The 27,111-nt window shown below is 56.2% G+C and overlaps 2 protein-coding genes across 3 annotated transcripts in view; one reads left to right on the forward strand and one right to left on the reverse strand.

The window, feature by feature from the left end:
• Positions 1 to 22,579, reverse strand: part of LOC140392859 (polyhomeotic-like protein 1) — a 210,658-nt gene extending 188,079 nt beyond the window's left edge. For both annotated transcript variants that reach the window (XM_072478601.1, XM_072478600.1), the window contains exons 1-3: positions 22,445 to 22,579; positions 20,100 to 20,241; positions 15,670 to 15,807 (exon numbers count right to left, since the gene is read on the reverse strand). In XM_072478601.1, the coding sequence (XP_072334702.1) occupies positions 15,670 to 15,807; positions 20,100 to 20,222 (261 nt within the window). In that variant the 5' untranslated portion in view covers positions 20,223 to 20,241; positions 22,445 to 22,579. The remainder of the gene's footprint in view (positions 1 to 15,669; positions 15,808 to 20,099; positions 20,242 to 22,444) is intronic.
• A 340-nt stretch (positions 22,580 to 22,919) lies between these two features.
• Positions 22,920 to 27,111, forward strand: part of LOC140392860 (solute carrier family 2, facilitated glucose transporter member 1-like) — a 119,286-nt gene continuing 115,094 nt past the window's right edge. The window contains exon 1 of the mRNA XM_072478603.1: positions 22,920 to 23,911. The gene's annotated coding sequence lies outside the window, so the exon portion shown is untranslated. The remainder of the gene's footprint in view (positions 23,912 to 27,111) is intronic.

Below are 27,111 nucleotides of genomic sequence, written 5' to 3' on the forward strand. Positions count from 1 at the left end.
CCCAGGGACGTACAGTCTGAGAGTGTGGAGGAGGCCAGTTAAATCGAGGAATTCCCCTGGGAGGTGGGTTCTGGGACGTACTGTCTGAGAGTGTGGAGGAGGCCGGTTCAATCACGGCATTCCCCTGGGAGCTGGGCTCTGGGACGTACTGTCTGAGAATGTGGAGGAGGCCGGTTAAATCGAGGAATTACTCTGGGAGCTGGGCCCAGGAACGTACTGTCTGAGAGTGCGGGAGAGGCCGGTTAAATCGAGGAATTCCCCTGGGAGCTGGGCTCTGGGACGTACTGTCTGAGAGTGTGGGAGAGGCCGGTGAAATTACGGCATTCCCCTGGGGGCTGGGTTCTGGGACGTACTGTCTGAGAGTGTGGGAGAGGCCGGTTAAATCGCGGCATTCCCCTGGGATTTGGGCTCTGGGCTGTACTGCCTGAGAGTGTGGAGGAGACCGGTAAAATCGAGGAATTCCCCTGGGTGCTGGGGTCTGGGACGTACTGTCTGAGAGTGTGGGAGAGGCCGGGTAAATCGCGGCATTCCCCTGGGATTTGGGCTCTGGGCTGTACTGTCTGAGAGTGTGGGAGAAGCCGGTTAAATCGCGGCATTCCCCTGGGATTTGGGCTCTGGGCTGTACTGTCTGAGAGTGTGGAGGAGGCCGGTAAAATCGAGGAATTCCCCTGGGTGCTGGGGTCTGGGACGTACTGTCTGAGAGTGTGGGAGACGTCGGGTAAATCGCGGCATTCCCCTGGGATTTGGGCTCTGGGCTGTACTGTCTGAGAGTGTGGGAGAAGCCAGTTAAATCACGGCATTCCCCCGGGAATTGGGCTCTGGGACGTACTGTCTGAGAGTGTGGGAGACGCCGGTTAAATCGAGGAATTCCACTGGGAACTGGGCTCTGGGACGTACAGTCTGAGAGTGCGGAGAAGGCTGGTTCAATCACGGCATTCCCCTGGGAGCTGGGTTCTGGAACGTACTGTCTGAGAGAGTGGGAGAGGCCGGTTAAATCACGGCATTCCCCTGGGAGCTGGGTGCTGGGACGTACTGTCTGAGAGTGTGGAGGAGGCCGGTTAAATCACGGCATTCCCCTGGGAGCTGGGCTCTGGGACGTACTGTCTGAGAGTGTGGGAGAGGCCGGTTAAATCGAGGAATTCCCCTGGGAGCTGGGCTCTGGGACGTACTGTCTGAGAGTGTGGAGGAGGCCGGTTAAATCACGGCATTCCCCTGGGAGCTGGGTTCTGGGACGTACTGTCTGAGAGTGTGGGAGACGCCGGTTAAATCGTGGAATTCCCCTGGGAGCTGGGCTCTGGGACGTACAGTCTGAGAGTGTGGAGGAGGGCGGGTAAATCGAGGAATTCCCCTGGTCGATGGGCTCTGGGACGTACTGTCTGAGAGTGTGGGAGAGGCCAAGTAAATCGAGGAATTCCCCTGGGAGCTGGGCTCTGGGACCTCCTGTCTGAGAGTTTGGGAGAGGCCGGGTAAATCACGGCAGTCCCCTGGGAGCTGGGCTCTGGGGCCTCCTGTCTGAGAGTTTGGGAGAGGCCGGGTAAATCACGGCATTCCCCTGGGAGCTGGGCTCTGGGACCTCCTGTCTGAGAGATTGGGAGAGGCCGGTTAAACCACAGCATTCCCCTGGGAGCTGGGCTCTGGGACGCACTGTCTGAGAGTGTGGAGGAGGCCGGTTAAATCACGGCATTCCCCTGGGAATTGGGCTCTGGGACGTACTGTCTGAGAGTGTGGAGGAGGCCGGTTAAATCGCGGCATTCCCCTGGGAGCTGGGCTCTGGGCAATACTGTCTGAGAGTGTGGGAGAATCGGGTTAAATCACGGCATTCCCCTGGGAGTTGGGCTCTGGGACTACTGTCTGCGAGTGTGGGAGAGGCCGGTTAAATCACGGCATTCCCATAGGAGCTGGGTGCTGGGACGTACTGTCTGAGAGTGTGGAGGAGGCCGGTTAAATCACGGCATTCCCCTGGGAGCTGGGTTCTGGGACGTACTGTCTGAACGTGTGGGAGAGGCCGGTTAAATCGAGGAATTCCCCTGGGAGTTGGGCTCTGGGACTACTGTCTGAGAGTGGGGAGAGGCCGGTTAAATCACGGCATTCCCCTGGGAGCTCGGTTCTGGGACGTACTGTCTGAGAGTGTGGAGGAGGCTGGTTAAATCACGGCATTCCCCTGGGAGCTGGGACGTACTGTCTGAGAGTGTGGAGGAGGCCGGTTAAATCACGGCATTCCCCTGGGAGCTCGGTTCTGGGACGTACTGTCTGAGAGTGTGGAGGAGGATGGTTAAATCACGGCATTCCCCTGGGAGCTGGGTGCTGGGACGTACTGTCTGAGAGTGTGGAGGAGGCCGGTTAAATCACGGCATTCCCCTGGGAGCTGGGCTCTGGGACCTCCTGTCTGAGAGATTGGGAGAGGCCGGTTAAACCACAGCATTCCCCTGGGAGCTGGGCTCTGGGACGCACTGTCTGAGAGTGTGGAGGAGGCCGGTTAAATCACGGCATTCCCCTGGGAATTGGGCTCTGGGACGTACTGTCTGAGAGTGTGGAGGAGGCCGGTTAAATCGCGGCATTCCCCTGGGAGCTGGGCTCTGGGCAATACTGTCTGAGAGTGTGGGAGAATCGGGTTAAATCACGGCATTCCCCTGGGAGTTGGGCTCTGGGACTACTGTCTGCGCGTGTGGGAGAGGCCGGTTAAATCACGGCATTCCCCTAGGAGCTGGGTGCTGGGACGTACTGTCTGAGAGTGTGGAGGAGGCCGGTTAAATCACGGCATTCCCCTGGGAGCTCGGTTCTGGGACGTACTGTCTGAGAGTGTGGAGGAGGCTGGTTAAATCACGGCATTCCCCTGGGAGCTGGGTTCTGGGACGTACTGTCTGAGAGTGTGGAGGAGGCCGGTTAAATCGCGGCATTCCCCTGGGAGCTGGGCTCTGGGACATACTGTCTGAGAGTGTGGAGGAGGCCGGTTAAATCGAGGAATTCCCCTGGGAGGTGGGTTCTGGGACGTACTGTCTGAGAGTGTGGGAGAGGCCGGTTAAATAACAGCATTCCCCTGGGAGCTGGGCTCTGGGACCTCCTGTCTGAGAGTTTGGGAGAGGCCGGTTAAACCACAGCATTCCCCTGGGAGCTGGGCTCTGGGACGCACTGTCTGAGAGTGTGGAGGAGGCCGGTTAAATCACGGCATTCCCCTGGGAATTGGGCTCTGGGACGTACTGTCTGAGAGTGTGGAGGAGGCCGGTTAAATCGCGGCATTCCCCTGGGAGCTGGGCTCTGGGACATACTGTCTGAGAGTGTGGGAGAATCGGGTTAAATCACGGCATTCCCCTGGGAGTTCGGCTCTGGGACTACTGTCTGAGAGTGGGGAGAGGCCGGTTAAATCACGGCATTCCCCTGGGAGCTCGGTTCTGGGACGTACTGTCTGAGAGTGTGGAGGAGGCTGGTTAAATCACGGCATTCCCCTGGGAGCTGGGACGTACTGTCTGAGAGTGTGGAGGAGGCCGGTTAAATCACGGCATTCCCCTGGGAGCTCGGTTCTGGGACGTACTGTCTGAGAGTGTGGAGGAGGCTGGTTAAATCACGGCATTCCCCTGGGAGCTGGGTTCTGGGACGTACTGTCTGAGAGTGTGGAGGAGGCCGGTTAAATCGAGGAATTCCCCTGGGAGGTGGGTTCTGGGACGTACTGTCTGAGAGTGTGGGAGAGGCCGGTTAAATAACAGCATTCCCCTGGGAGCTGGGCTCTGGGACCTCCTGTCTGAGAGTTTGGGAGAGGCCGGTTAAACCACAGCATTCCCCTGGGAGCTGGGCTCTGGGACGCACTGTCTGAGAGTGTGGAGGAGGCCGGTTAAATCACGGCATTCCCCTGGGAATTGGGCTCTGGGACGTACTGTCTGAGAGTGTGGAGGAGGCCGGTTAAATCGCGGCATTCCCCTGGGAGCTGGGCTCTGGGACATACTGTCTGAGAGTGTGGGAGAATCGGGTTAAATCACGGCATTCCCCTGGGAGTTGGGCTCTGGGACTACTGTCTGCGAGTGTTGGAGAGGCCGGTTAAATCACGGCATTCCCCTAGGAGCTGGGTGCTGGGACGTACTGTCTGAGAGTGTGGAGGAGGCCGGTTAAATCACGGCATTCCCCTGGGAGCTGGGTTCTGGGACGTACTGTCTGAACGTGTGGGAGAGGCCGGTTAAATCGAGGAATTCCCCTGGGAGTTGGGCTCTGGGACTACTGTCTGAGAGTGGGGAGAGGCCGGTTAAATCACGGCATTCCCCTGGGAGCTCGGTTCTGGGACGTACTGTCTGAGAGTGTGGAGGAGGCTGGTTAAATCACGGCATTCCCCTGGGAGCTGGGACGTACTGTCTGAGAGTGTGGAGGAGGCCGGTTAAATCACGGCATTCCCCTGGGAGCTCGGTTCTGGGACGTACTGTCTGAGAGTGTGGCGGAGGCCGGTTAAATCACGGCATTCGCCTGGGAGCTGGGCTCTGGGACGTACTGTCTGAGAGTGTGGAGGAGGCCGGTTAAATCACGGCATTCCCCTGGGAGCTGGGTTCTGGGATGTACTGTCTGAGAGAGGCCGGTTAAATCGAGGAATTCCCCTGCGAGCTGGGCTCTGGGACGTGCTGTCGGAGAGTGTGGAGGACGCCGGTTAAATCGCGGCATTCCCCTGGGAGTTGGGCTCAGGTCGGTACTGTCTGAGAGTCTGGAGGAGGCCGGTTAAATCGAGGAAGTCCCCTGGGGGGTGGGTTCTGGGACGTACTTCTGAGAGTGTGGGAGAGGCCGGTTAAATCACGGCATTCCGCCTGGGAGCTGGGTTCTGGGACGTACTGTCTGAGAGTGTGGAGGAGGCCGGTTAAATCGAGGAATTCCCCTGGGAGGTGGGTTCTGGGACGTACTGTCTGAGAGTGTGAGAGAGGCCGGTTAAATAACGGCATTCCCCTGGGAGCTGGGCTCTGGGATATACTGTCTGAGAGTGTGGGAGAATCCGGTTAAATCACGGCATTCCCCTGGGAGTTGGGCTCTGGGACGTACTGTCTGAGTGTGTGGAGGAGGCCGGTTAAATCGAGGAAGTCCCCTGGGGGGTGGGTTCTGGGACGTACTTCTGAGAGTGTGGGAGAGGCCGGTTAAATCACGGCATTCCGCCTGGGAGCTGGGTTCTGGGACGTACTGTCTGAGAGTGTGGAGGAGGCTGGTTAAATCGAGAAATTCCCCTGGGAGGTGGGTTCTGGCACACACTGTCTGAGGGTCTGGAGGAGGACGAATAAATCGAGAATTCCCCTGGGAGCTGGGCCCAGGGACGTACAGTCTGAGAGTTTGGAGGAGGCCGGTTAAATCGAGGAATTCCCCTGGGAGGTGGGTTCTGGGACGTACTGTCTGAGAGTGTGGAGGAGGCCGGTTAAATCGAGGAATTCACCTGGGAGCTGGGCTCGGGGACATACTGTCTGAGAGTGTGGAGGAAGCCGGTTAAATCGAGGAATTCCCCTGGGAGGTGGGTTCTGGCATACACTGTCTGAGCGTGTGGGAGAGGCCGGTTAAATCACGGCATTCCCCTGGGAGCTGGGACGTACTGTCTGAGAGTGTGGAGGAGGCCGGTTAAATCACGGCATTGCCCTGGGAGATGGGTGCTGGGACTTACTGTCTGAGAGTGTGGAGGAGGCCGGTTAAATCACGGCATTCCCCTGGGAGCTTGGTTCTGGGATGTACTGTCTGAGAGTGGGGAGAGGCCGGTTAAATCGAGGAATTCCCCTGGGAGTTGCGCTCTGGGACGTACTGTCTGAGAGTGTGGGAGAGGCCGGATAAATCACGGCATTCCCATGGGAGCTGGGCTCTGGGACGTACTGTCTGAGAGTGTGGGAGAGGCCGGATAAATCACGGCATTCCCATGGGAGCTGGGCTCTGGGACGTACTGTCTGAGAGTGTGGAGAAGGCTGGTTAAATCACGGCATTCCCCTGGGACCTGGGTTCTGGAACACACTGTCTGAGGGTGTGGAGGAGGACGAATAAATCGAGGAATTCCCCTGGGAGCTGGGCCCAGGGACGTACAGTCTGAGAGTGTGGAGGAGGCCGGTTAAATCGAGGAATTCCCCTGGGAGTTGGGCTCTGGGACGTACTGTCTGAGAGTGTGGAGGAGGCTGGTTAAATCGAGGAATTCCCCTGGGAGGTGGGTTCTGGCACACACTGTCTGAGGGTGTGGAGGAGGACGAATAAATCGAGAATTCCCCTGGGAGCTGGGCCCAGGGACGTACAGTCTGAGAGTGTGGAGGAGGCCGATTAAATCGAGGAATTCCCCAGGGAGCTGTGTTCTGGGACGTACCGTCTGAGAGTGTGGGAGAGGCCGGTTAAATCACGGCATTCCCCTGGGAGCTGGGACGTACTGTCTGAGAGTGTGGAGGAGGCCGGTTAAATCACGGCATTCCCCTGGGAGCTGGGACTTACTGTCTGAGAGTGTGGAGGAGGCCGGTTAAATCACGGCATTCCCCTGGGAGCTTGGTTCTGGGACGTACTGTCTGAGAGTGTGGGAGAGGCCGGTTAAAACGAGGAATTCCCCTGGGAGTTGGGCTCTGGGACTACTGTCTGAGAGTGTGGGAGAGGCCGGATAAATCACGGCATTCCCATGGGAGCTGGGCTCTGGGACGTACTGTCTGAGAGTGTGAAGAAGGCTGGTTAAATCACGGCATTCCCCTGGGAGCTGGGTTCTGGAACACACTGTCTGAGGGTGTGGAGGAGGACGAATAAATCGAGGAATTCCCCTGGGAGCTGGGCCCAATGACGTACAGTCTGAGAGTGTGGAGGAGGCCGGTTAAATCGAGGAATTCCCCTGGGAGGCGGGTTCTGGAACGTACTGTCTGAGAGTGTGGGAGAGGCCGGTTAAATCACGGCATTCCCCTGGGAGCTGGGCACTGGAACGTATTGTCTGAGAGTGTGGGAGAGGCCGGTTAAACCACAGCATTCCCCTGGGAGCTGGGCACTGGGACGCACTGTCTGAGAGTGTGGAGGAGGCCAGTTAAATCACGGCATTCCCCTGGGAATTGGGCTCTGGGACATACTGTCTGAGAGTGTGGGAGAATCGGGTTAAATCACGGCATTCCCCTGGGAGCTGGGCTCTGGGACGTACTGTCTGTGAGTGTGGGAGAGGCCGGTTAAATCGAGGAATTCCCCTGGGAGCTGGGTGCTGGGACGTACTGTCTGAGAGTGTGGAGGAGGCCGGTTAAATCACGGCATTTCCCTGGGAGCTGGGTGCTGGGACGTACTGTCTGAGAGTGTGGAGGAGGCCGGTTAAATCACGGCATTCTCCTGGGAGCTGGGCTCTGGGACGTACTGTCTGAGAGTGTGGGAAAGGCCGGTTAAATCGAGGAATTCCCCTGGGAGCTGGGCTCTGGGACGTACTGTCTGTGAGCGTGGAGGAGGCCGGTTAAATCACGGCATTCCCCTGGGAGTTGGGCTCTGGGACGTACTGTCTGAGAGTGTGGGAAAGGCCGCTTAAATCGAGGAATTCCCCTGGGAGCTGGGCTCTGGGACGTACTGCCTGTGAGCGTGGAGGAGGCCGGTTAAATCACGGCATTCCCTTGGGAGCTGGGTTGTGCGACGTACTGTCTGAGAGTGTGGAGGAGGCTGGTTAAATCGAGGAATTCCCCTGGGAGCTGGGTTCTGGGACGTACAGTCTGAGAGTGTGGGAGAGGCCAGTGAAATCACGGCTTTCCCCTGGGAGCTGGGCTCTGGCACACACTGTCTGAGGGTGTGGAGGAGGACGAATAAATCGAGAATTCCCCTGGGAGCTGGGCCCAGGGACGTACAGTCTGAGAGTGTGGAGGAGGCCGGTTAAATCGAGGAATTCCCCTGGGAGGTGGGTTCTGGGACGTACTGTCTGAGAGTGTGGAGGAGGCCGGTTAAATCACGGCATTCCCCTGGGAGCTGGGCTCTGGGACGCACTGTCTGAGAGTGTGGAGGAGGCCGGTTAAATCACGGCATTCCCCTGGGAGCAGGGCTCTGGGACGTACTGTCTGAGAGTGTGGAGGAGGACGAATAAATCGAGAATTCCCCTGGGAGCTGGGCTCTGGGACGTACTGTCTGAGAGTGTGGGAGAGGCCGGTCAAATCACGGCATTCCCCTGGGAGTTGGGCTCTGGGACGTACTGTCTGAGAGTGTGGGAGAGGCCGGTTAAATCACGGCATTCCCCTGGGAGCTGGGCTCTGGGACGTACTGTCTGAGAGTGTGGAGGAGGCCGGTTAAATCACGGCATTCCCCTGGGAGCTGGGTTCTGGGATGTACTGTCTGAGAGTGTGGGAGAGGCCGGTTAAATCGAGGAATTCCCCTGCGAGCTGGGCTCTGGGACGTACTGTCGGAGAGTGTGGAGGAGGCCGGTTAAATCGCGGCATTCCCCTGGGAGTTGGGCTCAGGTCAGTACTGTCTGAGAGTCTGGAGGAGGCCGGTTAAATCGAGGAAGTCCCCTGGGGGGTGGGTTCTGGGACGTACTTCTGAGAGTGTGGGAGAGGCCGGTTAAATCACGGCATTCCGCCTGGGAGCTGGGTTCTGGGACGTACTGTCTGAGAGTGTGGAGGAGGCTGGTTAAATCGAGGAATTCCCCTGGGAGGTGGGTTCTGGCACACACTGTCTGAGGGTGTGGAGGAGGACGAATAAATCGAGAATTCCCCTGGGAGCTGGGCCCAGGGACGTACAGTCTGAGAGTGTGGAGGAGGCCGGTTAAATCGAGGAATTCCCCTGGGAGGTGGGTTCTGGGACGTACTGTCTGAGAGTGTGGGAGAGGCCGGTTAAATAACGGCATTCCCCTGGGAGCTGGGCTCTGGGATATACTGTCTGAGAGTGTGGGAGAATCTGGTTAAATCACGGCATTCCCCTGGGAGTTGGGCTCTGGGACGTACTGTCTGAGAGTGTGGAGGAGGCCGGTTAAATCGAGGAATTCCCCTGGGAGGTGGGTTCTGGGACGTACTGTCTGAGAGTGTGGAGGAGGCCGGTTAAATCGAGGCATTCACCTGGGAGCTGGGCTCGGGGACGTACTGTCTGAGAGTGTGGAGGAAGCCGGTTAAATCGAGCAATTCCCCTGGGAGGTGGGTTCTGGCACACACACTGTCTGAGCGTGTGGGAGAGGCCGGTTCAATCACGGCATTCCCCTGGGAGCTGGGACGTACTGTCTGAGAGTGTGGAGGAGGCCGGTTAAATCACGGCATTGCCCTGGGAGCTTGGTTCTGGGACGTACTGTCTGAGAGTGTGGGAGAGGCCGGTTAAATCGAGGAATTCCCCTGGGAGTTGCGCTCTGGGACGTACTGTCTGAGAGTGTGGGAGAGGCCGGATAAATCATGGCATTCCCATGGGAGCTGGGCTCTGGGACGTACTGTCTGAGAGTGTGGGAGAGGCCGGATAAATCACGGCATTCCCATGGGAGCTGGGCTCTGGGACGTACTGTCTGAGAGTGTGGAGAAGGCTGGTTAAATCACGGCATTCCCCTGGGAGCTGGGTTCTGGAACACACTGTCTGAGGGTGTGGAGGAGGACGAATAAATCGAGGAATTCCCCTGGGAGCTGGGCCCAGGGACGTACAGTCTGAGAGTGTGGAGGAGGCCGGTTAAATCGAGGACTTCCCCTGGGAGGCGGGTTCTGGAACGTACTGTCTGAGAGTGTGGAGGAGGCCGGTTAAATCGAGGAATTCCCCTGGGAGTTGGGCTCTGGGACGTACTGTCTGAGAGTGTGGAGGAGGCTGGTTAAATCGAGGAATTCCCCTGGGAGGTGGGTTCTGGCACACACTGTCTGAGGGTGTGGAGGAGGACGAATAAATCGAGAATTCCCCTGGGAGCTGGGCCCAGGGACGTACAGTCTGAGAGTGTGGAGGAGGCCGATTAAATCGAGGAATTCCCCAGGGAGCTGTGTTCTGGGACGTACCGTCTGATAGTGTGGGAGAGGCCGGTTAAATCACGGCATTCCCCTGGGAGCTGGGACTTACTGTCTGAGAGTGTGGAGGAGGCCGGTTAAATCATGGCATTCCCCTGGGAGCTTGGTTCTGGGACGTACTGTCTGAGAGTGTGGGAGAGGCCGGTTAAATCGAGGAATTCCCCTGGGAGTTGGGCTCTGGGACTACTGTCTGAGAGTGTGGGAGAGGCCGGATAAATCACGGCATTCCCATGGGAGCTGGGCTCTGGGAAGTACTGTCTGAGAGTGTGGGAAAGGCCGGTTAAATCGAGGAATTCCCCTGGGAGCTGGGCTCTGGGACGTACTGTCTGTGAGCGTGGAGGAGGCCGGTTAAATCACGGCATTCCCCTGGGAGTTGGGCTCTGGGACGTACTGTCTGAGAGTGTGGGAAAGGCCGCTTAAATCGAGGAATTCCCCTGGGAGCTGGGCTCTGGGACGTACTGCCTGTGAGCGTGGAGGAGGCCGGTTAAATCACGGCATTCTCCTGGGTGCTGGGCTCTGGGACGTACTGTCTGAGAGTGTGGGAAAGGCTGGTTAAATCGAGGAATTCCCCTGGGAGCTGGGTTCTGGGACGTACAGTCTGAGAGTGTGGGAGAGGCCAGTGAAATCACGGCTTTCCCCTGGGAGCTGGGCTCTGGCACACACTGTCTGAGGGTGTGGAGGAGGACGAATAAATCGAGAATTCCCCTGGGAGCTGGGCCCAGGGACGTACAGTCTGAGAGTGTGGAGGAGGCCGGTTAAATCGAGGAATTCCCCTGGGAGGTGGGTTCTGGGACGTACTGTCTGAGAGTGTGGAGGAGGCCGGTTAAATCACGGCATTCCCCTGGGAGCTGGGCTCTGGGACGCACTGTCTGAGAGTGTGGAGGAGGCCAGTTAAATCACGGCATTCCCCAGGGAGCAGGGCTCTGGGACGTACTGTCTGAGAGTGTGGAGGAGGACGAATAAATCGAGAATTCCCCTGGGAGCTGGGCTCTGGGACGTACTGTCTGAGAGTGTGGGAGAGGCCGGTCAAATCACGGCATTCCCCTGGGAGTTGGGCTCTGGGACGTACTGTCTGAGAGTGTGGGAGAGGCCGGTTAAATCACGGCATTCAACTGGGAGCTGGGCTCTGGAACGTACTGTCTGAGAGTGTGGGAGAGGCCGGTTAAATCACGGCATTCCCCTGGGAGCTGGGACGTACTGTCTGAGAGTGTGGAGGAGGCCGGTTAAATCACGGCATTCCCCTGGGAGCTGGACTTACTGTCTGAGAGTGTGGAGGATGCCGGTTAAATCACGGCATTCCCCTGGGAGCTTGGTTCTGGGACGTACTGTCTGAGAGTGTGGGAGAGGCCGGTTAAATCGAGGAATTCCCCTGGGAGTTGGGCTCTGGGACTACTGTCTGAGAGTGTGGGAGAGGCCGGATAAATCACGGCATTCCCATGGGAGCTGGGCTCTGGGACGTACTGTCTGAGAGTGTGGAGAAGGCTGGTTAAATCACGGCATTCCCCTGGGAGCTGGGTTCTGGAACACACTGTCTGAGGGTGTGGAGGAGGACGAATAAATCGAGGAATTCCCCTGGGAGCTGGGCCCAGGGACGTACAGTCTGAGAGTGTGGAGGAGGCCGGTTAAATCGAGGAATTCCCCTGGGAGGCGGGTTCTGGAACGTACTGTCTGAGAGTGTGGGAGAGGCCGGTTAAATCACGGCATTCCCCTGGGAGCTGGGCTCTGGAACGTATTGTCTGAGAGTGTGGGAGAGGCCGGTTAAACCACAGCATTCCCCTGGGAGCTGGGCTCTGGGACGCACTGTCTGAGAGTGTGGAGGAGGCCGGTTAAATCATGGCATTCCCCTGGGAATTGGGCTCTGGGACATACTGTCTGAGAGTGTGGGAGAATCGGGTTAAATCACGGCATTCCCCTGGGAGCTGGGCTCTGGGACGTACTGTCTGTGAGTGTGGGAGAGGCCGGTTAAATCGAGGAATTCCCCTGGGAGCTGGGTGCTGGGACGTACTGTCTGAGAGTGTGGAGGAGGCCGGTTAAATCACGGCATTTCCCTGGGAGCTGGGTGCTGGGACGTACTGTCTGAGAGTGTGGAGGAGGCCGGTTAAATCACGGCATTCTCCTGGGAGCTGGGCTCTGGGACGTACTGTCTGAGAGTGTGGGAAAGGCCGGTTAAATCGAGGAATTCCCCTGGGAGCTGGGCTCTGGGACGTACTGTCTGTGAGCGTGGAGGAGGCCGGTTAAATCACGGCATTCCCCTGGGAGCTGGGCTCTCGGACGTACTGTCTGAGAGTGTGGGAAAGGCCGGTTAAATCGAGGAATTCCCCTGGGAGCTGGGTTCTGGGACGTACTGTCTGAGAGTGTGGAGGAGGCTGGTTAAATCGAGGAATTCCCCTGGGAGCTGGGTTCTGGGACGTACAGTCTGAGAGTGTGGGAGAGGCCAGTGAAATCACGGCTTTCCCCTGGGAGCTGGGCTCTGGCACACACTGTCTGAGGGTGTGGAGGAGGACGAATAAATCGAGAATTCCCCTGGGAGCTGGGCCCAGGGACGTACAGTCTGAGAGTGTGGAGGAGGCCGGTTAAATCGAGGAATTCCCCTGGGAGGTGGGTTCTGGGACGTACTGTCTGAGAGTGTGGAGGAGGCCGGTTAAATCACGGCATTCCCCTGGGAGCTGGGCTCTGGGACGCACTGTCTGAGAGTGTGGAGGAGGCCGGTTAAATCACGGCATTCCCCTGGGAGCAGGGCTCTGGGACGTACTGTCTGAGAGTGTGGAGGAGGACGAATAAATCGAGAATTCCCCTGGGAGCTGGGCTCTGGGACGGACTGTCTGAGAGTGTGGGAGAGGCCGGTCAAATCACGGCATTCCCCTGGGAGTTGGGCTCTGGGACGTACTGTCTGAGAGTGTGGAGGAGGCCGGTTAAATCACGGCATTCCCCTCGGAGCAGGGTTCTGGGACGTACTGTCTGAGAGTGTGGGAGAGGCCAATTAAATCACGGCATTCCCCTGGGAGCTGGGCTCTGGGACGTACTGTCTGAGAGTGTGGGAGAGGCCGGTTAAATCACGGCATTCCCCTGGGAGCTGGGAAGTACTGTCTGAGAGTGTGGAGGAGGCTGGTTAAATCACGGCATTCCCCTGCGAGCTGGGCTCTGGGACGTACTGTCTGAGAGTCTGGAGGAGGCCGGTTAAATCACGGCATTCCCCTCGGAGCAGGGTTCTGGGACGTACTGTCTGAGAGTCTGGAGGAGGCCGGTTAAATCACGGCAATCCCCTGGGAGCTGGGCTCTGGGACGTACTGTCTGAGAGTGTGGGAGAGGCCGGTTAAATCCCGGCATTCCCCTGGGAGCTGGGCTCTGGGACGTACTGTCTGAGAGTGTGGGAGAGGCCGGTTAAATCACGGCATTCCCCTGGGAGCTGGGACGTCCTGAGTGAGAGTGTGGGAGAGGCCGGATAAATCACGGCATTCCCCTGGGAGCTGGGCTCTGGGACGTACTGTCTGAGAGTGTGGAGGAGGCCGGTTAAATCACGGCATTCCCCTGGGAGTTGGGCTCTGGGACGTACTGTCTGAGAGTGTGGAGGAGGCCGGTTAAATCACGGCATTCCCCTGGGAGCTGGGCTCTGGGACGTACTGTCTGAGAGTGTGGGAGAGGCCGTTTAAATCGAGGAATTCTCCAGGGAGCTGGGCTCTGGGACGTACTGTCTGAGAGTGTGGGAGAGGCCGGTTAAATCCCGGCATTCCCCTGGGAGCTGGGCTCTGGGACGTACTGTCTGAGAGTGTGGGAGAGGCCGGTTAAATCGCGGCATTCCCCTGGGAGCTGGGACGTACTGTCTGAGAGTGTGGAGGAGGCTGGTTAAATCACGGCATTCCCCTGGGAGCTGGGCTCTGGGACGTACTGTCTGAGAGTGTGGAGGAGGCCGGTTAAATCACGGCATTCCCCTGGGAGCTGGGCTCTGGGACGTACTGTCTGTGAGTGTGGGAGAGGCCGGTTAAATCCCGGCATTCCCCTGGGAGCTGGGCTCTGGGACGTACTGTCTGAGAGTGTGGGAGAGGCCGGTTAATTCAAGGAATTCTCCTGGGAGCTGGGCTCTGGGACGTACTGTCTGAGAGTGTGGAGGAGGCCGGTTAAATCACGGCATTCCCCTCGGAGCAGGGTTCTGGGACGTACTGTCTGAGAGTGTGGGAGAGGCCGATTAAATCACGGCATTCCCCTGGGAGCTGGGCTCTGGGACGTACTGTCTGAGAGTGTGGGAGAGGCCGGTTAAATCACGGCATTCCCCTGGGAGCTGGGAAGTACTGTCTGAGAGTGTGGAGGAGGCTGGTTAAATCACGGCATTCCCCTGCGAGCTGGGCTCTGGGACGTACTGTCTGAGAGTCTGGAGGAGGCCGGTTAAATCACGGCATTCCCCTCGGAGCAGGGTTCTGGGACGTACTGTCTGAGAGTCTGGAGGAGGCCGGTTAAATCACGGCAATCCCCTGGGAGCTGGGCTCTGGGACGTACTGTCTGAGAGTGTGGGAGAGGCCGGTTAAATCCCGGCATTCCCCTGGGAGCTGGGCTCTGGGACGTACTGTCTGAGAGTGTGGGAGAGGCCGGTTAAATCACGGCATTCCCCTGGGAGCTGGGACGTCCTGAGTGAGAGTGTGGGAGAGGCCGGTTAAATCACGGCATTCCCCTGGGAGCTGGGCTCTGGGACGTACTGTCTGAGAGTGTGGAGGAGGCCGGTTAAATCACGGCATTCCCCTGGGAGTTGGGCTCTGGGACGTACTGTCTGAGAGTGTGGAGGAGGCCGGTTAAATCACGGCATTCCCCTGGGAGCTGGGCTCTGGGACGTACTGTCTGAGAGTGTGGGAGAGGCCGGTTAAATCGCGGCATTCCCCTGGGAGCTGGGACGTACTGTCTGAGAGTGTGGAGGAGGCCGGTTAAATCGCGGCATTCCCCTGGGAGCTGGGCTCTGGGACGTACTGTCTGAGAGTGTGGGAGAGGGCGGTTAAATCGAGGAATTCCCCTGGGAGCTGGGCTCTGGGACGTACTGTCTGAGAGTGTGGAGGAGGCCGGTTAAATCGAGGAATTCTCCTGGGAGCTGGGCTCTGGGACGTACTGTCTGAGAGTGTGGAGGAGGCCGGTTAAATCACGGCGTTCCCCTGGCAGCTGGGCTCTGGGACGTACTGTCTGAGAGTGTGGGAGAGGCCGGTTAAATCCCGGCATTCCCCTGGGAGCTGGGCTCTGGGACGCACTGTCTGAGAGTGTGGGAGAGGCCGGTTAAATCCCGGCATTCCCCTGGGAGCTGGGCTCTGGGACGTACTGTCTGAGAGTGTGGAGGAGGCCGGTTAAATCCCGGCATTCCCCTGGGAGCTGGGCTCTGGGACGTACTGTCTGAGAGTGTGGGAGAGGCCGGTTAAATCCCAGCATTCCCCTGGGAGCTGGGCTCTGGGACGTACTGTCTGAGAGTGTGGAGGAGGCCGGTTAAATCACGGCGTTCCCCCGGCAGCTGGGCTCTGGGACGTATTGTCTGGGAGTGTGGGAGAGGGCGGTTAAATCGAGGAATTCCAGAAGGAATGGGCCATTCTCGGAAAAGAATTCCTCATTCGGAGAGAGGCTTCACGCACAATGGTGTGAATGGCCTTATTGTGTGCTGTGACAATTTTGCGACTCTGACTAAGAACTGGGTGTGGCTCAGATTGATGACCCCCCCCCCATGGCCCTCGCCCCTCTAACCCTGTTCTTGACCCTGCCACATCTACCCAAACCCGACCTGCCCCGCCTGTCTGATATTCCACCAGCCGCTTTCACTGCCACTCACCTGCTGGACCGCAGCGAGACTCTGAAGCTGCGCAGTGTTCAGGTGCTGTTGGAGCATCATGTGCTGATGCTGGACCGCGTACATCTGCTGGAGATACTGGGCAGCGGCATTCGGCTGTCTCTGTAATGCCTGCAGAGCCTGCGGGTGAGGGGAAAAGGAACAGAAGGAGAATGAGAGAAATCCAGCACACAGAGAGTGAGAACAGGGGGTGGGGGGGAGGCAGGGAGAGAGAGAGAGAGGAATGAGGGGCACCCAGCCTCAGAGAGAGAGGGATACGGGACACCATCAGAGAGAGGGGAACGGGGGACACCATCAGAGAGAGGGGGACGGGGGACACCATCAGAGAGAGGGGGGAACGGGGGGGGGGGGGAACAACACCATCAGAGAGAGAGGGGAACGGGGGCGGGGGGGGGACCGTTAGAGAGAGGGGAATGGGGGGGGGGGGGGGGGGTGGGGGGGACACGCCAGCAGAGAGAGGGGAACGGGAGGCACACCATCAGAGAGAGGGGAACGGGGGACACCATCAGAGAGAGAGGGGAACGGGGGACACCATCAGAGAGAGAGGGGAACGGGGGACACCATCAGAGAGAGGGGAACGGGGGACACCATCAGAGAGAGAGGGGAACGGGGGGACACACCATCAGAGAGAGAGGGGAACGGCGGGGGGGACACCGTCAGAGAGAGGGGAATGGGGGGGGGGGGAGACAGAGACAGCAGAGAGAGGGGAACGGGGGGGGAGGGGACACCATCAATGAGAGGGGAACGGAGCGGGGGGACACCAGCAGAGAGAGGGGAACGGCGGCGGGGGGGGGGGGGGGGTTGGACGGGGGACACGACGACACCATCAGAGAGAGGGGAATGGGGGGGCGGGGGACACCAGCAGAGAGAGAGGGGAACGGGAGGGGGGGGGGGGGGGAACGACACACCATCAGAGAGAGGGGAACGGGGGGGGGGGGGCACACCATCAGAGAGAGAGAGGAATGGGGGGGACACCATCAGAGAGAGAGGGGATGGGGGGACGGACACCATCAGAGAGAGGGGGGAGGGGGGGGACACCATCAGAGAGAGGGGGAGGGGGGGGACACCATCAGAGAGAGAGGGGAACGGGGTGGGGGGACACACCAGTAATGAGAAAGAGGGACGGGGACACACACCAGCAGAGGGAGAGAGGGGGACGGGGGGACATGCCAGCAGAAAGAGGAAGGCGAGGGTGGGGTGAGGAGAAGGGACAAACTCACCAGCAGCGAGAGAGGGGGACAGGTAGGGGGAGGCACACACCATCAAAGAGAGAGGGGTACTGCGGGAACACACACCAGTAAGGGGGGGGGGGGGGCACCACCTGCAGTGAGAGGGACGGAGGACACACACCAGTAGAGTGGGACTGGGGAACGGGGACACACACAAATACACGGATGCAGCAAGAGAGGGAGACGACGAGAGACACACCAACAGAGAGGTGGACTGGGTCCACACACCAGCAGGACGAGAGAGGGGGATGGGGACACACACCAGCAGAGAGAGAGAGGGGGGGATGGGGAGACACACCAGTAGAGAGAGAGAGGGGGATGGGGAGACACACCAGTAGAGAGAGAGAGAGAGTGGGACGGGGAAACACACCAGTAAAGAGAGAGGGGACGGACACACGCACCAGCAGAGAGGGGACGGGGCCACACAACAGCAGAAAGAGAGAGGGGGCAGGGACACACACCAGCAGAGAGAGTGGGGGACGGGGAAACACACCAGTAGAGAGAGGGGATGGGGACACACACCAGCAGAGAGAGAGAGAGAGGGGGACGGGGAAACACACCAGTAAAGAGAGAGGGGATGGACACACGCACCAGCAGAGAGGGGGGGACGGGGCCACACACCAGCAGAGAGAAAGAGGGGGATGGGGAAACACACCAGTAGAGAGAGGGGATGGGGACACACACCAGCAGAGAGGGGACGGGGACACACACCAGCAGAGAGAGGGGGCAGGGACACGCACCAGCAGAGAGAGTGGGGGACAGGGAAACACACCAGTAGAGAGAGGGGATCGGGGACACACACCAGCAGAGAGAGAGAGAGAGGGGGACGGGGAAACACACCAGTAAAGAGAGAGGGGATGGACACACGCACCAGCAGAGAGAGAGGGGACGGGGCCACACACCAGCAGAGAGAAAGAGGGGGATGGGGAAACACACCAGCAGAGAGGGGACGGGGACACACACCAGCAGAGATGGAGAGGGGAACGGGGACACACACCAGCGGAGAGGGAGACTGGGGGGGGACACCAGCAGAGAGGGGGAGGCATATACCAGCAGAGAGAGGGGGACGGGGACACACACCAGCAGAGAGAGAGGGAGACTAGGGGGGACGGACACCAGCAGAGAGGGGAGGCATATACCAGCAGAGGGAGGGGGGCGGGGACACACACCAGCAGAGAGAGAGGGGACGGGGGGACGGACACCATCAGAGAGAGGGGGGAGGGGGGGACACCATCAGAGAGAGGGGGAGGGAGGGGACACCATCAGAGAGAGAGGGGAACGGGGTGGGGGGACACACCAGTAATGAGAAAGAGGGACGGTGACACACACCAGCAGAGGGAGAGAGGGGGACGGGGGGACATGCCAGCAGAAAGAGGAAGGCGAGGGTGGGGTGAGGAGAAGGGACAAACTCACCAGCAGCGAGAGAGGGGGACAGGTAGGGGGAGGCACACACCATCAAAGAGAGAGGGGTACTGCGGGAACACACACCAGTAAGGGGGGGGCACCACCTGCAGTGAGAGGGACGGAGGACACACACCAGTAGAGTGGGACTGGGGAACGGGGACACACACAAATACACGGATGCAGCAAGAGAGGGAGACGGCGAGAGACACACCAACAGAGAGGTGGACTGGGTCCACACACCAGCAGAATGAGAGAGGGGGATGGGGACACACACCAGCAGAGAGAGAGAGGGGGGGATGGGGAGACACACCAGTAGAGAGAGAGAGGGGGATGGGGAGACACACCAGTAGAGAGAGAGAGAGAGGGGGACGGGGAAACACACCAGTAAAGAGAGAGGGGACGGACACACGCACCAGCAGAGAGGGGACGGGGCCACAACAGCAGAAAGAGAGAGGGGGCAGGGACACACACCAGCAGAGAGAGTGGGGGACGGGGAAACACACCAGTAGAGGGGATGGGGACACACACCAGCAGAGAGAGAGAGAGAGGGGGACGGGGAAACACACCAGTAAAGAGAGAGGGGATGGACACACGCACCAGCAGAGAGGGGGGGATGGGGCCACACACCAGCAGAGAGAAAGAGGGGGATGGGGAAACACACCAGTAGAGAGAGGGGATGGGGACACACACCAGCAGAGAGGGGACGGGGACACACCAGCAGAGAGAGGGGGCAGGGACACGCACCAGCAGAGAGAGTGGGGGACAGGGAAACACACCAGTAGAGAGAGGGGATCGGGGACACACACCAGCAGAGAGAGAGAGAGAGGGGGACGGGGAAACACACCAGTAAAGAGAGAGGGGATGGACACACGCACCAGCAGAGAGAGAGGGGACGGGGCCACACACCAGCAGAGAGAAAGAGGGGGATGGGGAAACACACCAGCAGAGAGGGGACGGGGACACACACCAGCAGAGATGGAGAGGGGAACGGGGACACACACCAGCGGAGAGGGAGACTGGGGGGGGACACCAGCAGAGAGGGGGAGGCATATACCAGCAGAGAGAGGGGGACGGGGACACACACCAGCAGAGAGAGAGGGAGACTAGGGGGGACGGACACCAGCAGAGAGGGGAGGCATATACCAGCAGAGGGAGGGGGACGGGGACACACACCAGCAGAGAGAGACGGGAGGGGCACACACCAGCAGAGAGAGCGAGAGAGGGCGAAACGCATACCAACAAAGAGAGAGGGGAACTTGGGGACACACACCAGCAGTGAGAGTGAGGGCGCAACACATACCAGCAGAGACAGAGAGAGGAAGTGAGGGCACATACCAGCAGACAGAGAGGGGACGGGGGACACACCAGCAGAGAAAGAGAGAGGACGAAACGCATACAACAAAGAGAGAGGGGAACTCGGGGACACACACCAGCAGTGAGTGGGGCGGGACATTGGGACACACACCAGCAGTGAGAGTGAGGGCGCAACACATACCAGCAGAGAGAGAAAGTGAGGGCACACACCAGCAGTGAGGGGGTATGGGGGGACATTGGGCCACACACCTACAGTGATAGGGGGGGACATTGGGGGCACACACCAGGGGGGGGGAAATGGGGGGAATGGGGGGAATGGGGAGCACCTGCCCCGAGCTGTATTTGATGCTCTGTGGTCCTTTGGGGCCAAAGGTCAGGCAATGTTGTGCGTCCAACAGCGTGATTCTCCTGGCCCACCATCACCCTACCCATCGCAGCTGAGGTATTGATCTCTCCTGCTCTTACCTGCACAGCTTGGCGCTCGTACAGTGACATCTGCGACACCTGGGGCCGGGGGTTTCCGCTTGTGCCATTGCTGCTGCCACTACCACTCACGGGACTAGCATTCTGCTCATTCTCGTTATCCATAGCGGGTCGCACTGAGGGACTAGGGAGAGAAACATGAGAAATTATTCACTGCACGGGGGCATGCTGATAAACATCTGACAGGACCGGCATTGAGAGACTTCAGATAGAGAAACAGTCACAGACACTGAATTGGAAGGTACATGCTAATAAATATCTGTAAGGCCCAACATTCATCGGCTAAAGGTAAAGAAATAGCCATATTCACTACATGAGAGGGTACAAACACATAAATATATACAGGGACGGGCACTGAGTGTTGAGAGGTGAGACAAAAAGGTACGCTGTTATTGCATGGGAGGCTACATGCTGTTAAATATCCATTGGGACCGAAGAGATAGAGGAATGAGATAACTGACACAGCGTAGGAGGGTACATGCTAATAAATATCATAAAGCTTTGGGATAACACTCAATTATATCTATTATTATAAACAGCATCTCACTCCCCTTCCACACTGCTACCTCCTCCCATACCATCCCTAAACAGACTGGAATATTACAGTCTCTCTGTGGGGATTGTTACTGTAATGATGGTCATATTGTGGATATTATAGTCTCTGTGGGGATTGTTACTGTAATGATGATATTGTGTCTATTACAGTCTCTGTGGGGATTGTTACTGTAATGATCATATTATGGATATTGCAGTCTCTAGAGTGATTATAACTGTAATGAAAATCAAATTGTGGATATTGAGTCTCTCAGAGGGGATTGGTATTATAATAAAGAATGCATTGTGACAATTGCAGTCTATCTATGAGGATTGTTAATGTAATGATGAATATATTGTGGATATTATTGTGTCTCTGTGGGGATTGTTACTATAATGATGAATATATTGTGGGTATTACAGTCACTCTGTGGGGATTGTTACTGTAATGATGAATATTTTGTGGATATCACAGTGTGTGTGTGTGGATTGTTACTGTAATTATGAATATATTGTGCATATTACAGCCTATGGGATTGTTACTGTAATAATGAATATATTGTAGATACTAGTGTCTCTGTGGGGATTGTTGCTGTAATGAATATATTGTGGATATTACAGTCTCTGAGGATTGTTACTGTAATGATTAATATATTGTGGATATTAGTCTGGGGATTGTTACTATAATAATAAAAATATTATGGATATTACAGCCTCTGTGAGGATTGTTACTGTAATGATTGTCACCGTAATGATGAATATATTAGTCTCTGAGGATTGTTACGCAATGAATATATTGTGATATTACTGTCCCTGTGAGGACTGTTACTGTAATGATTAACATACTGTGGATATTACAGGTGGCACGGTAGCACAGTGGTTAGCACAGTTGCTTCACAGCTCCAGGTTTGATTCCCAGGTTAAGTCACTGTGTGTGTGGAGTCTGCACATTCTCCCGGTGTCTGTGTGGGTTTCCTCCGGGTGCTCCGGTTTCCTCCCACAGTCCAAAGATGTGTAGGGTAGGTGGATTAGTCATGCTGACATTGTCCTTAGTGTCCAAAAAAAAGGTTAGATGGGGTTTCTGGGTTACGGGGGTCGGGTGGAGGCGTGGGCTCAAATTGGGTGCTCTTTCCAAGGGCCGGTGCAAATTTGATGGGTTGAATGGGCCTCCTTCCACACTGTAAATTCTATGATTGTATGATACAGTCTGTGGGGATTGTTACTGTAATGATGAATATATTGTGGATATTATAGTCTGAGGATTGTAACTATAATAGTGAATATATTGTGGATATTACAGTCTCTGTGGGGATTGTTACTGTAATGATGAATATATTGTGGATATTATAGTCTGAGGATTGTAACTGTAATAGTGAATATATTGTGGATATTAGTCTCTGTGGGGATTATTACTATAAATGATGAATATATTGTGGGTGTTACAGTCTGTGATGATTGTTACTGCAATGATGAATATATTGTGGATATTAGGCTCTGTGAGGATTGTTACTGTGATGATGAACATATTGTGGATATTACAGTCTGTGGGGATTGTTACTGTAATGATTTATATTGTGGATATTACAGTCTCTGAGGATCGTTACTGTAATGATGAAGATATTGTAGATATTATAGTCTCTATGGGGGTTACAGAAATAATAAAGTTATTGTGGGGATTAAAGTCGCCATTTCTGATTGCAAGGTTAAATTATGAGATTAAATTTGAGTAAACGGAGGTTAAGGTTATGATTGTTATAACATTAGAAGCATTTATATGAAAGACATTTTCTCACCTTCGATCCTCTGGCTCTTCCTCCCCTTTATTTCCTCTGCTACTTCCGCTTCCGATCAGCTGATCTGGCTCCGGGCCAATCAACCCCCTCTTCCGCCCCACGTCGACAGCCCCCCAGCTCCAGCCAATGGCGAAGCTGCATCTCTGTTTCCCCATCTCGCATTCCCCTCGCCGGCAGCATGCCGGACATCGCGCCTGCGCGTTGGCCCTGGGTCGAGGTGGGGGCCGCGGGAGGAGGCGGGGCCATCGACCGGCGGGCTCCCTGTTGCGCCTGCGTGCTGTACGTCTGTGGGGAGGATGGGTGGTAGGGTATTTGCGGCTGCGCCGCTGCCGACAGCCCGGCCTGAGCCCCTTTTAGGCTGCGCGCGCAACTGTCAACTGCCAACTGCTCTCAAAATGGAGGCGGCTGAAGATGGTGGTGGGACAAAGGAAGACATAAGGGTGAGGATCAACCCTTCTTTTTGGGGGCAAGTGCAATGCCAACAGTCACCACAGCCCCTGCCCATGAGTATAGGCTCTCCCATTGCTCTCAGGGAACTCCAACAACCCCCCCCCCCCTTGAAAAAGCCAACTTTAGTCCCCTTGACCCCACATGATTTCAAACCTGAGGCCTGCGAGACACCAATTTCACCTCAACAAATAAAGAACGTTTGGACAGGAATCGGCCCCGGGGACAAAAAGCAGCCCATGTGCTGCGCCAACCAAGAATCAGCCATCCCAGGATATTGTCAGGGCCAACACCCTCTCCACTTGACCCATACTGACACCCTGTGGCCTGCGAGACTTTATGGAATAAAAACGTTTTGATCAGGAATTATCCTCAAGGACAAATGTGATTCATTCGCCATGGGTACAGTCAATCCACCTGCGGGAATACCGTACGGACCAATTCTCTCTACCTATGCCACCTACTGATGCCATGTGGCCTGTGAGATGCCAACGTCACCTGAATGGAATATAGACATTTCCTGACCTGAATTATCCCCAGGGACAAAGGTGATCTTTCACCATACCCACAGCGAGTTGACCCACTACCCCCACATCCCCTCCTGCCCTCCCGAGGAAATATTGTCGAGACCAATACTCTCCACTTTCTGCCCCACCAGAAGTAAATGACCTGCGAAACGCCAAATGGGATAAAAACATTTAGTCAGGAATTATCCCCAGGAGAAAATATGATTCATTCATCACAGATACCGAGAATCCGTTGTCCCAGGAGGAAGTCGTAGCGACCAATTCTTCCTCTTGCTGCCCCGCCAGTAATACTGCAGGATGCCATTCCTCATGGAACAAAGACATTTTAGTCAGGAATTACCCCCAGGGGCATGGGTACAGTGAGTCAATCCACCTGTGAGAGTACAACAGGGACCAGGACTTTCTCATCTTGCTGCCTCAACACAACATTGGCCTGAAGCCGAGGCCTACAAGCCAACAACTTCACCTCATGGAATAAAGACGTTTTTGTCAGGTACTATTCCGAAGAGAAAAGGTGGTTCATTTGCCTTGGGTACAGCGAGTCAATCCATCTGTGGGAATATTGTAGTGACCAATCCTTTCTACTCTTGCCCCCTGCTGACACCCTGTGACCTATGAGATGCCACCTTTACCTCAGAATAAAGATGTTTGAGTCAGAAATTATCCCAAGGACAAAGGCGATCCATTCACCATGGGTACAGCGAGTCAATCACTTGTGGGAATACTGTAGGGACCGATCCTCTGTATTCTTCTACCCCCCCCCCAACCCCCCCCCCCCCCCCCCCCACTGACACCACATGACCTGAGGCTGTGATACGCCAACTGCACCGCGTGGAATAAAGACATTGTAGTCAGGAAATATCCCCAAGGGCAAAGGCGATTCATTTGCCATGGCCACACCAAGTCACTTCATCTGTGGCAATACCATAGGGACCAAGACTTTCTCCTCTTGCTGCCCCAACACCACATTGGTCTGACGCCCGAGACCTGCTTGATGCCAAATTCACCGCAAGGAAGAAAGAACCATCAATCATAAATTACCCCCATGGACGGTAGTTATTCCTTGGCCGGATGTCGATCTTGTCTCCCCCAAGTGAAATGGTGAAGCCTGTGGAATAAAAGAAGTAGAGAAGGAAGAATGCAATATTGGTTAAGGGATAGAGCGAGCAGAGAGTTATGTTGGGCTGTTTTTCAGATTGGAGGGAGGTATATTTGTGTATTTCCCCAGTGCTCAGCAGGAAGAACACTGTTCTTGAGAAGGATTTGGACTTGGGAAGCAAAGCAGAATTCTTAATCGCTTGCCAAATGTGAAAGTGGAATTAAACAATGAGGAAGACGGAAAACCAGAAGATTACACGGATATCTGGCGGAATGGGCAGATCTAGGGCAGATGAAGTTCAATACAGAACACTGCAGTAACACATTTTACAGAGAGTAATGAGGAGACAATGCAGGGTTAAATGGTAAAACAAGCGGGGGGGTCAGCATCTGGGACACAAATCTTTGCAGGAGGCGCAACAGTTTAGTAAAGCAGTGATTAAATGTTTTGGGATTGTGAGCTTTATAAATTGAGACACGGGTCAAAAATGCCCAGAATTAATACCAAAACATAATTTTAAAACGATGCTTCAGCTCGTGCTGTATTTGGACAGCATGTCCAAATACAGAGTATCCCAAACCCCCCGATCAGATTCCCGTCTGTAACTCCCCTTATTTTGTTATTCTATATATAAACCACCCCGAATCTCTCAATTAGATTCCAGTCAATAACTGACTCCTGGGATTCTGTTATTCTAAATATATATATATATTTTTTAATATGTTTATTAAGAATTTTTTAACAGAATTTTCAACCATATAAACAAACCCCCCCCCCCCCCCCCCGTAACAAAAAAGAAGAAAAAACTTGCATAACAAGACATAAACATGGCAAATCAATATGATACAGAACTTTGTACATTGGATTCCTCACGTACATATCAGTTTTCCGGATCGTTTATGTTTTTCTTGCTCAGATGCCCCCCCCCCCCCCCGGAGAACCCCCCTTCCCTATCCCTCCCTCTTCCCCTCCCCCCCAGAAAGAGATGTCCCCCCCGCTGGGTTGCTGCTGCTGTCGACCGAACTCCATCTAACGCTCCGCGAGATAGTCTAGGAACGGTTGCCACCGCCTGGAGAACCCCTGCACAGACCCTCTCAAGGCAAACTTTATCCTTTCCAACCTGAGAAACCCTGCCATATCATTTATCCAGGCTTCCACACTGGGGGGCTTCGCATCTTTCCACACTAACAAGATCCTTCGCCGGGCTACCAGGGACGCAAAGGCCAGAATGCCGGCCTCTTTCGCCTCCTGCACTCCCGGCTCGTCCGCTACTCCAAATAGTGCTAGCCCCCAGCTTGGCTTCACCTGGACTTTCACCACCTTAGATACTGTTCTCGCAACTCCCCTCCAGAACCCATCCAGTGCCACCTGCCGCCTCACAAACGCCCTCACTTGCATGTACCTGAAGGCATTTCCCGGGGTAGTCCAAATTTCTCCAGCGTCCCTAAGCTCGCAAACGTCCCATCGATGAACAGGTCCCCCATTCTTCTAATCCCTGCTCTGAAACCCCCCGTCCATCCTTCCTGGGACAAACCAATGGTTATCCCTGATCGGGGACCACACTGAGGCTCCCATCGCGCCCCTATGTCGTCTCCACTGCCCCCAGATATTTAGCGTTGTCGCCACCACCGGGCTCGTGGTGTACCTTGTCGGCGAGAGCGGCAGCGGTGCCGTCACCAGCGCCCCCAGGCTCGTTCCTTTGCAGGACGCCATCTCCAACCTCTTCCACGCCGCCCCCTCTCCCTCCATCACCCATTTACGGATCATCGCCACGTTGGCTGCCCAGTAGTAGCCACCCAGATTCGGCACCGCAACCCTCCTCGATCTCTGCTACGCTCCAGGAACCCCCTCCTTACCCTCGGGGTCTTGCTCGCCCACACAAATCCCATAATGCTCCTGCTTACCCTCTTACAAAAGGCCTTGGTAATCACAATTGGGAGGCATTGGAATACAAAAAGAAACCTCGGGAGGACCACCATTTTAATTAACTGTATCCTGCCCGCCAGCGAGAGTGGCAACATGTCCCACCTTTTAAAGTCCTCCTCCATCTGTTCCACCAGCCGCGTCAAATTCAGTTTGTGCAGTGCCCCCCAGCTCCAAGCTCCTTTCCGCCCTCCTCAACGGTAGGTCGTCTATCCCTCTTCCCTGATCCCCCGGATGCACCACAAAGAGCTCACTCTTTCCCACATTGAGCTGATAGCCCGAGAAGTCCCCAAACTCCCTTAGGATCTGCATGACCTCAACCATCCCCTCCACTGGATCCGCCACATACAGCAACAGGTCGTCTGCGTACAGCGATACTCGATGTTCCTCTCCCCCTCGGACCACCCCCTTCCATTTCCCCGACTCCCTTAACGCCATGGCCAAAGGTTCAATTGCTAATGCAAACAGCAGAGGGGACAGGGGGCACCCTGCCTCGTCCCTCGATACAGCCGGAAATACTCCGACCTCCGCCGGTTCGTGACCACACTCGCCACCGGGGCTCTATACAGGAGCTTAACCCAACTAATAAACCCTCCCCCGAACCCAAACCTCCTCAACACTTCCCAGAGATACTCCCACTCTACTCAGTCCATGGCTGCCACTATCTCCGC

Source organism: Scyliorhinus torazame, chromosome 16, assembly GCF_047496885.1.
Source record: "Scyliorhinus torazame isolate Kashiwa2021f chromosome 16, sScyTor2.1, whole genome shotgun sequence".
Lineage (NCBI taxonomy): Eukaryota > Metazoa > Chordata > Chondrichthyes > Carcharhiniformes > Scyliorhinidae > Scyliorhinus > Scyliorhinus torazame.